The sequence below is a fragment of the Drosophila hydei genome, unplaced genomic scaffold (assembly GCF_003285905.1).
Source record: "Drosophila hydei strain 15085-1641.00,03,60 unplaced genomic scaffold, DhydRS2 tig00000149-arrow-pilon, whole genome shotgun sequence".
NCBI classification, from domain to species: domain Eukaryota; kingdom Metazoa; phylum Arthropoda; class Insecta; order Diptera; family Drosophilidae; genus Drosophila; species Drosophila hydei.
The window spans coordinates 6,506,649-6,517,052 of NW_022045678.1; the positions used below are offsets into that span (position 1 = coordinate 6,506,649).

The window sequence follows — 10,404 nt, forward strand, 5'->3', positions numbered from 1 at the left end:
TACTCCAACTAGGAGTAATGATGAAACCTGTGAGGACTGAAACCACAACCAGTCCACGCTTCTTTTACACATGCATAGCAAAGAACACATACACCTACACACGCAGGCACGCATTAGCACGCGCTTTGCCCTCTGCGCAATTTACGCAGCGGAGACGCTTGAACTGCACAACAAACATTACTATAGGAACTTAATTGCTGAATGATATTTCTACTAGATGGCCTTTCCTAATAAAATCTAGAGTGTGACAATGACATTTATATGAGCGTATTTGCTATCATTTAATATACATTTTTTCTTCATATTTTTTGGGGGAAGGTGGCGAGGTAATCAAATTACGATGCATTACAAATCCTTACACACTAAACCTGAGCTCACCAGGATATATATATATATATATATATATATATATATATATATATATATATATATATATATATATATATATATATATATATAGCTTTCTTTTTAAAAACGGGGCTCAGTTTATCTCTTAATCTTGTACTCCAGAGTCGTGCGTTCTTGTTGCTTATTAAACTGGAACAGAGCAATTTTTACAAGTTTTAAAGTTTTTCAGTTTTTACATTGTTTAAGAATTTTTTACATTTCATATTTTAGGAAATTTCATCAAATTCAGCTATCCGCTGTTAATGATGTGAAATACTGCTGATCTTTGAGTATATTGACGACGGACAACCAGAAAAGAAGAACCGATTCCAAGCCTGCGAAAGGATATATTTTTATTTGAAGTCAAATTCATGTAATTCGAAGTGAATATGAAATAAAAATAAAGGATCGCCTAATTTTAAAGATACAAAATTATTTCTATTTGATTGCGTTGGCTGCTCTATTGGTGTACTCCCCTTTTTACGTTTAAAGAGTTTATTTGCACACTGTACATTCAGTGTAGAAGGTGGCAACGCCGCAACGATTTTCCTCTACAAGAGTTCAAAGTCGATAAGTAAAATACCAAAAGTAATTGGATAATGTGGAATTAAAAAAAAGAGTTGAATTACGAATATTAAAATACATAATTTATATTTTTATAAAAGATGTATTTCTTTATTTAAGAAAAAAATATAAAGTTGTATATAAATTTTGCGGCATTATGTAAAATACTAAACATCAATTGTTAAATACAACTCAATGACATCAGCTGGTTTTTAATGTCTACTCAATTTGGCATTAATGTTTGATGCACTTCTGAAAACTGTCTAAGGGGAACAAGATTCTGATCAAATCGATGGCACTCTGCATGATTTAGTGGAACCTCGTAAGTTTCCAAATATGATACAAAACAAATCGGATTCACGTCGACGCTTGAATGCAACTGGTACTGCTACTGCTGATTACAGCAATGCTAGCACCGACACCACCGAGACAGATGGTTTTGTGAACGAACAATGGGTAGCGCCGAATGTGGAAGACGCAACACCTTGGAAGACGATTGCAATCATTCTTGTATTGTTCGTCGGCGGAACTGTATGTATTTGCTGTGCAACCTTAAGTTGGTTAGCGGACGCAAATCAGGATCGGTCAGATCGCATAGGAGCACTAACAATCATAGGCGCATTGACTATAATTCCTGGGGGATACTATCTGTATATTCTACTGTGTATTTTAATGCATCGAACGGGCTACACAATGGACGATATTCGTCGATTGGGCTAAGAAAAAAATCTGCCAACTATTATTTTATTCGCTTGTGTTCTTATTGTATTACTTTTGTACTAATTTTAAAAATATTGTGTTGTAACTTGCATTTATTTATTGTATAAAAATATTGTAAATACATACATGTATCAAATTTTTTGTTGTGGTTGCAGATCTCAGCTCGAGAGTTTAGTAAGCGAAATATTATCTAGCTAACAATATTTCATTTTTGTTGTTTGAAGGATATATATATATATATATATATATATTAACAGCGGTATCATATATATATATAGCCTATATAGAGCATGGTATTTACATATATTATGGCATTCTAGCTGTAAAGTTTAAAGCGTAGTTTGAGCTTAAATATATATATATATATTGTGATATATACACATGATGCTTATTCATTTCAAAACAATTGCTTTTCATATTACAGTAACAGTAAGCTATTTGTGTTTACACATATTAACAGCGGTATCATATACGTATACGTGATATGAAAATAAATACAAATAGAATTACAGATGTAACAAAAATTAACTACATATTATTAACAATTTACTCAATCACGGCTCTACAACAGTCACCTCAATAGGTGGTATAAATTTCCATATATGCGCCTGATGCTCGTCAAGGCCAGAAGCCGAAATAGTGTTTGAATTGGCTGGTGATGATGACTTTTTTTCTAATTGACTCAAATTGGGAGCTTCTGGACATGAGCGTGTCAAAATACTACTACTTTTTTGGGGTCTAGTGGCGCACTCAACGCTGGCCTTGAAGCGACCAGGCGTAAAAAATATCACAGAGCAATTATGCTGCGATTGCTCGTACTTCTCCAAAATAGGGATTGTAATTCTGCAAATATATGCATAAATATTATTTTGTGCTTATTTATGTAAAACGGTAAGTATGTCGTACCGGTTAGGTCCAGATATTGCAACGCGCGTCTCAAGATTGTAGTTTTCTATCCCATTTAAGTAGTCTTGATAAAATTTTATAGTTAATACCAAATTCTTAAGTGGATGTAATGATTGATTTGTGAGATTAATTGTGAGCTTCGCACTCTGACCAATAGTGCAAATTAACTCGCTATGTGGCTGCACTACCGTATCCTGAAAGCTTATACCTTAAAAAAAAATTAAATAAATGAAAACACATTGGATAAAATTCTTATAAAACCATATTGTAACTCACCCCATTGAAGAGGGGCGATAGTGGTCAGATTGACCATACTATGCGATAGAAAAATCCCGCGTAGCGATGCAATCCCTTTTATGTCAGTGCCCGTTAGCAGCCAATTAATTTTCACACGGTCTGCTATATGAGTTGAGCAAAGCTTGCTTAGTGCATCGCTAAAGGAAAGAATTTGCGTGCGAAAACACAGCTCTGTGTTTGGGAAAATAGGTTCATTGAATGCACACATAAACTTAATAGTAACATACCGCGTTCAAGATTTTCAGCAACTTCCGCTGCACGTGCGTCACATATTTGCTCCAATGAGCAGCGGTCAACCGGGATAGGTACTCGACAACTTTCATTGGCTTCTATGAGAATATTCTTGTTATCAGTGTAGTTGAGCGACATTTCTTGAGCGGTAAGGTTAGATATGTCTAAAACTAAGTAGAACTGTGAAGGGCTGAAATTACGTTAAAGATTAATACCACAATCATAAATGCAAATTCCGTTTACTTATGTACATTTCAGCGGGTAAAACATCCCAGCTTGTTATCAGGGTACTAGGAAGTAGCTCAAGGTTAAAAGACACCGCGCACTGACGACAAAAGCCTTCAACCAACGCCTGCCCGCCGGAGTACTTAAAGCGCAATTGAGCCTCCACATGTTGGCTGTTCTGTGCAGAATGTACATTCGATCCACTATTGAACGAAGCCCCTGGTCCGTCCGGATGTAGGGGTAAAGTGCTTATCAAATGCTGAGTCCCGGACACTTTTGAATGAACACTTATATTATCTTGTCGTCGATGTTGCGGTGAACTAACACGCAATGGTAGACTAGCAGATTGACCTGTAACATTAGAATACTGCGATAGCGAAGACGTTCCATATTCTTGAGAAGCCCCGGGGCCGAATGAATTTATAAGGTCCGTTGGTATAGGGCATACAAAATCGGCGTCAGCATATATAAGGAGTTCGAATTCAATAGTACTTAACGGAGGTACGGGTAGCTGCGCCTGAAACGGAGTTGCTGTTATCAAAAATCATTGAACAAATACTATGTAGAATGTTTTACCAGCAGTGCCTGTTCATCAATTCGAAACATTTTTTTTTGTGTTTCTTGCTCCACATTTGAATTAATGTTTACTTCGAGATGCTCGACCGGTAATGTATTGCTCTCATTCCTTATAGTAATAATGCAACTAGAGGACTCTCCGTTGTAAAGGGTCAGACTTGCAGATGTAACCACCAGGTCCGCACTATTCATGTTGCTAAACGATGCGGACTGAGGAAGCGATGTTTTGATAGTAATGCTTGGCAAGGCAGGTATTACATCCACTACATAGTTGGGCGGAAAGTAACGTCCTCGCATATGCTTCAGCCGACAGTTCGACTTGATGCCCAAAGTATGAGTACTATAACCCTGCAGATCCAGTTGTCCAGTTTCAATGGGTTTTCCATGTAGAGACACTTGTGTGAGCACATGCGGCTTCAAGACAACTGTCTGGGGCAACGATTCAAATACCACGCCATTTGTAAGCAGACGCATGTCAGTGACGGCCAGCTCAAATGGCAAGGGATTGCGAAGTGTTAAGCATACCTCGCAAATATCGTTTTGCACCCAAAGAAAATCTAAAAAAAATTATTTAATAGATAATATATATAAATAAATTATATTTTGCGCATGCCTATTTTGCTTTTGTCTTTCTTCTTGTCGCGGCGATCAACCGAGTTGAAGTGAATTGGAGTGAATAGAAATGGACCGCTGTCAGCTTTGGCAATTTTAATACGTTGTGGGCGCAAGTGTGCAGGTAAGTCTCGTACTGCCAACTGCGTCAAGTAGGGTAAATCGGTAAGGTTGGCGGGAGGTATCACAGTCCCATTGTCCAGTACCAAAGGTACAGGCGAGCCTTCACACTGTGCGCTTAGATTCTACAATAGTGATAATAATTAATAAGCTAACTATAAATTATAATTTTGGTCAAAAAACTTAATATTCTTTTCGCTCTTTTGATAATAAACAATGCTAGCAACCAACACAAATTATGTATGGTTCGATCAATTTAAAAATTTACATTTTACTCGAATTATAATCAATTATTCTTTATAAACCATACCTGAAGCTGTACAGCCATTTCGCTTTGTTCCGCAGCAGACATATTGTCCCATTGCGTTTGAAGCAGAAATGTCATATGGCGCGTAGCCAGTGCCGAGTATCCAAGACGTCTCGCTGCAGATATAAGACTTTGCACCAGATCTATTTGCAATGCTGGCCAACCAGCAGCATTCTCCAACACTTCCAGTGGATCCAAGGATAGCAGATAACCTGTAAAGCTGCCTAACATGAGGCGATAGCTTTGCGTCCAGTCTGGTGTCTGAGTGCCCTGCTGTACATGTTTTAGCGCAGCCAGGCGCTGAAAAAATGCAGCTTTACGCTGGTAACCGATCTGCTGATATAGTTCTGTTATAACTTCAAATCGCTTAACGCGATCTGATTCACTCATGCTGAGATTTATGTAAAGAATGTTTTGCAGAAACATGGCCACGTCCAGCGGTCGATTTTGCTCAATACATACGCGCGAAGCTTTCAGAGCTGCCTCTGTCTCAATGGTTGCTGCATGTCGGTATTTGCTATAGTTTATTATAGCCTTCCTATAATAATTGGTTATATCTTCAGGCTTAATTATATTGCCAGGTAGCTCGCCATTGCGCTGGCTATGTGGCGCTACCGATATTGTCGATGTCGAAGAAGAGGATGTGGAGGTTGTGGGTGTACCCGATGAAGAGGAATTGTTAGTCAATATGGATGACACCGATGAGCAGGAAGATGAATGCGAGTTGAAAGCATCTGCGTAGTTTGCTGATGCCGCAGTCGTGGTTCCTGTGCTTACTGCTGGTGCATTTATTTTCTTCGTTGCATCGCTTGTACGCCACTTCTCCGGCATGTTGCGTAGCGGTGAAGAACCTATAATTCAATGAGATATAATGTAGCAAAAAAAATAAAAACAGCCTTAATCTTAACCTGTTTCTTGTAGAGATGCATTCCTGTGAAATGTTTCAGTTTCCCGCATTTGTGGATACAATAAAACAGCAGAAGCTGCGCACAGACCCTCTTCACAGGCCCCAACCCACAGAGAGTCGCCAACTGAACGCAACGTTTCATTGGCATTGTGATACAAGCTAAGTGCATCATCTAAGAGACCAGCCTGCAATGACAGATCTGCCAAGTTCTTCATAACGCGGCCCACACAGCGTTTGCGGTTGTTGCGCGACTCCATATCCAACCCCACAAAATCGCGTTTCTCGAAGGGTGCCAGCAGGAGACTGACCTTATCGGCTTTCTCGCGAGAACGTTCAAGACGCCTCGACTCCAGCACCCAAAACAATGCATTCAAAAAATCAGCCACACGAGCTTCAAGATCCATTCCGATATCCTGCTCCCGATAAAAAAACGCTTGCGACTTGAAATTGGATGGCGTGGTAAACTCATCCTGAAGTCGACCATGAATCTGAGCCATCTTTTCTTTGCCGGTTAGATCCGTATTAGCGTCATTCTCACCGATTGTTTGCAGAGCCGGTTGCGCATCGCCTATAGCATTTGGATTTGCATTTGACGTAGAATGTGCATCAGGCCCAAAGAATATGGCACGTGACTCGTATAATGTGCTACCATATCTAACTTTTAGGGATTCATGGTGACGGCATAGCTCATTTAGCTCAGTTTGGTTTTCAAACTTTCCTATTGTTATAAGGCCGAGCAAGCGACGATGGGTTTGAAAGTCACCCCAATCGTTATGCTCCACGGGATGATCGTGAATAAATCGAAAATAAACGGTACGCACAGTACCGCTAGAATCTATAACAGAATAAATGAAATGCTCAAATGTCGAACTTTTATTCAATAATATAATGTGAGTGAAGAGTTACCCGTTACTTTGATATTATTGACACGTCGCACCTTCTCAAAAGCTCGTTGCAAAATGCGGGCACGGGAAGGTCCCACGCCGCGCAGCAGCACCAGCAAGCAGCTATGATGGAGGGCATTCTGCTCATAATCGAGACGTGACATAACTGGCTCCACACTTGCATTAGACTGCACAAGCCCACCAGCGGCACGCATTTGTTCCTCCTATAGTTCCAACAGTTCCTGTTCTTGGGTCTCCGACTTGCGATTGATCTTCACATTTCCACTTACACTGCGAACTTCTCGACAAGTGTTGCTGCTAATATTCTGTGCAACTGACGTTGACATTGACGTACCTCAATTGATTTCCATTGTTTCGGTCTTAGATGTAGCAAACTTCGTACCCAGCGATAACATCAGATTGCCTCCCCTTTCTATGATGCTGTTACACTCTTCACCTGTAATGATGTTTACAATCTACAAATTGAAATGAATTGAATTTTCACGAGCATGTAAGACATATACGAAATTAATTAAATCAATTTATTTAACACCACGAAACACACACAAACAAAATGCCAGTTAGTTTTAGCAAGTAAAAAATCAGTTTTCAGCTGTGCAAATCGCTGTGAATGACAAATTTGAAACTGCATGAGAATGGTAAATGCTGTCAACTAAAGAAATCTGCTGCTAAAAAATAAGTAATACAAATTGTTATCAAACTTAATTAAGTTTATTGCTATTTTATTTTATATACATAGCAAACAAAACGACTTTGAGAAAAATGTTTTATGATAACTACAAACAAAAATCAGTAGTTTTGCCACTTATTTTCATTTCGTTACTTATTTTCAGCTTATTTATTACATATTTTCTTTGCCGTCCAACTTTTACAACACGTTTATTATATGTATATTTATATATTACTAAAAAACGCATTTATTGAAACCTGTTAATTTCGAAAATAGTATTATAATACTGTGACCCTCAAATTGTACTTTATTTTGGTGTAAACATAAAATTGTGTGACCTCACATTGTTTGGGTAATATTTAGCAAATTTTTTAATAACATTCAAGTAGAAACAAATGCGTGATTAGATACGAACGTGTTCTAAACTACAATTTGTTAAATAGGGTCTGAAATGAATTTGTTACCAAGAACGAGAGAGGAATTTGCGCAAACAGATTATTGGAATGAGTTTTTCAAAAAGCGCGGTGAAAAAGCTTTTGAATGGTAAGTATGGTACCCATTGTATTAAATGGTATCTGCACATGCACCATCTGCCGGTTTTTGTATTTAGTAATTATTTTATACTTTTTTTTAGGTATGGCGAGTATATAGAACTTTGCGACCAAATACACAAGTATATAAAGCCCGCCGACAAAATATTAATGCTTGGCTGTGGAAATTCAAAGCTTAGCATGGATATGTACGATACAGGATTTCGAGATATAACTAACATTGACATCTCACCCGTTGCTGTGAAAAAAATGATGGATCTGAATGCAAAGACGCGACCAGATATGAAGTTTATTAAGATGGATGCAACGGAAATGACGTTTCCCGATGAGAGTTTTTCCGTGGCTTTGGATAAGGGTACACTGGATGCTATATTTGTAAATGATTCTGAAGAAACAAAAGAAATTGTTGATAAATATTTCAGTGAAATATTACGCACAATGCGGTAAGTTTTTTTTGTATGATGCTATAAAATATTGAATTATTAGATAATATATAAAAAACTATTTTAACTGCAGCAATGGCGGACGATACGTTGGCATATCTATGTTGCAGAAACATATCGTTGATTATCTCTTGGAATTTCTACCCCGCAAGAATTGCATGTTGCGAATTGTCCATTGTCTGGATGTGGAGCGCGCTAACAGGGAAAGAAATGGAGAGGAATCGCTAACATTACCTGTCTTTGCCATTATTGCAACTAAGTTCAAGAGTTTACCTATGCTAGTAAGTAATTGTCTTACTTCTTGCACTTTTCATAAAAAAACTTACTTTCAGATTCTTGAGTTTGGACTTGGCAACGACAAAATGCAACGTTTTCATTCCGCAATGGAACTGGCAAATGCTGTGGAATCTGTCCAAAAAGCAGCACTGGTTTGCAATGGATTGGCCCGTTCTAGTATTGCTGGCCATAATGAAGTCGTCATGGATCTGCATCGAGCTTCGGAGGAAACGTCACGATACACAGTCTATGTCCTGGAACAAATGCCCGCTCGCGGGCTTGGCAAATATGCTGCATTTATTGTGCCCCAAGGGCGTGAAACAGAGTGGCTTTTTGCAACAACAGCAGGTCGTAGAAAACTACTGGCATCGGCCAAATTTCAACGATTAGCCGTGGTGACGTTGCATCGTGATCAAGTTTATAATACGCTTGAGGAGGTGAAAAGTGAATTGGCTTATAGCATTACGAATCTTGCGCCTGCTGGTCTTAAAGATCAAATTCCATATTTATCATTGGGTTCCGAGGTAGGGAAGCGGGAGACACTAATTTCTGGTTTCTCTAAGCTATCTGGTGACTTCCGTATTGAAGAAGTAGAAGTTGATGGCAAAACATTACGTCGCCTAATCTTTCTTAAGAATCAGTTTGTTGTCCAATCTGAAGCATTAGTCAAAACAGGTATGAATTTTTTAGTGAAATCAGTATAAAGTATTACTGATAAACATTTTATAGTTAAAATCAAAGGAAAAAAGGATCGGAAAAAAATAGATTTTGGCTACCTGGCTTGCCATCATCATCTTTATATGTGTGTTGGAGTGCAGCTTGCCCCAACTTTGGAGTGTTCCAAAAAAGATATACAGAACGACGTGCTGGTCATTGGCCTCGGCGGCGGTGGTCTGTGCAGCTTCCTACATGCAGCATATCCGTAAGCACTTAAATCTTTTTATTACTTTTAGCAGTCTACTAATTTATGTTTCAGTCAAACACGTATTACGGCTGTTGAAATTGATCCCATAATGTTAGAAGTAGCTGAGCAATATTTTGAGCTTAAGCAAGACAATCGCCTGCACGTTGTTATCGATGATGGCCTTGCTTTCGTGGAACGCTGTTCTAATGAAGGTAATATAATGACTTAATGCATACAAAGTAATCTTAATTTCCTGCTTTTTAAGGCATACAATTTGGGGCAGTGCTTTTCGATGTGGATAGTAAAGATCTTTCGTTGGGCATGAGCTGTCCTCCTTTAAGTTTTCTCGCCCCTAAGGTACTCATGGACATAAAACAGATAATAGGCTCCACAGGGTTGTTCATGTTAAATCTGGTGTGTCGGGATGAAACTTTGCGGGAGGAAGCGATAACGAATCTGCAGAAACAGTTTGCATCCGTCTGTAGTTATAAATTGGACGAAGACATCAATGAGATTGTGTTCTGTGCAAACGACGAAAGATACAAAACTGTAGACCAATGGAAGAAATACATGGGTACGGCTGGACGTCGCCTCAACAATGCTGTTAAAGTTCAAAAATTAAGCGACAAGGATGTGCTCGATGTTGCGGACTTTTTAAGCGAATTGAAAATATAAAACCAAACTCTTTGTGCTATAATAAATTAATGTTATCTTGATTTACTTTAAATGAAAATAGAATTGATATATTTCAATATATATATTTGTTGTTATAATATTTCTAATAACAAAGTAATACTGCAATG

The 10,404-nt window shown here is 38.4% G+C and overlaps 3 protein-coding genes across 5 annotated transcripts; 2 read left to right on the forward strand and 1 right to left on the reverse strand.

The window, feature by feature from the left end:
• The first annotated feature begins 1,140 nt into the window (after positions 1 to 1,140).
• On the forward strand, positions 1,141 to 1,706 carry LOC111594740 (transmembrane protein 230). Its single transcript, XM_023308179.2, has one exon. It carries the CDS (start codon positions 1,288 to 1,290, stop codon positions 1,669 to 1,671), a length of 384 nt encoding a protein of 127 aa, XP_023163947.2. The 5' UTR covers positions 1,141 to 1,287; the 3' UTR covers positions 1,672 to 1,706.
• A 362-nt stretch (positions 1,707 to 2,068) lies between these two features.
• LOC111594646 (protein brunelleschi) lies at positions 2,069 to 7,390 on the reverse strand. Of its 3 annotated transcripts, none has more exons than XM_023308042.2 (12): positions 7,302 to 7,390; positions 7,092 to 7,193; positions 6,759 to 7,034; positions 5,854 to 6,687; positions 4,949 to 5,796; positions 4,520 to 4,763; positions 3,907 to 4,463; positions 3,357 to 3,847; positions 3,102 to 3,295; positions 2,854 to 3,045; positions 2,578 to 2,785; positions 2,069 to 2,514 (listed from the first exon to the last, which is right to left on the reverse strand). In XM_023308042.2, exons 3-12 carry the CDS (start codon positions 6,949 to 6,951, stop codon positions 2,226 to 2,228), a joined length of 4,050 nt encoding a protein of 1,349 aa, XP_023163810.2. In that variant the 5' UTR covers positions 6,952 to 7,034; positions 7,092 to 7,193; positions 7,302 to 7,390; the 3' UTR covers positions 2,069 to 2,225. The 3 variants fall into 3 exon arrangements, with proteins under 3 accessions (XP_023163810.2, XP_023163809.2, XP_023163808.2); XM_023308041.2 differs by having other exon boundaries at positions 7,092 to 7,212; positions 7,302 to 7,353; XM_023308040.2 differs by having other exon boundaries at positions 7,092 to 7,387.
• A 293-nt stretch (positions 7,391 to 7,683) lies between these two features.
• Positions 7,684 to 10,284, forward strand: LOC111594647 (eEF1A lysine and N-terminal methyltransferase homolog). The gene is made up of 8 exons (XM_023308043.2): positions 7,684 to 7,779; positions 7,871 to 7,970; positions 8,062 to 8,421; positions 8,495 to 8,702; positions 8,754 to 9,372; positions 9,427 to 9,619; positions 9,674 to 9,813; positions 9,867 to 10,284. Exons 2-8 carry the CDS (start codon positions 7,879 to 7,881, stop codon positions 10,274 to 10,276), a joined length of 2,022 nt encoding a protein of 673 aa, XP_023163811.2. The 5' UTR covers positions 7,684 to 7,779; positions 7,871 to 7,878; the 3' UTR covers positions 10,277 to 10,284.
• Positions 10,285 to 10,404: the final 120 nt, after the last annotated feature.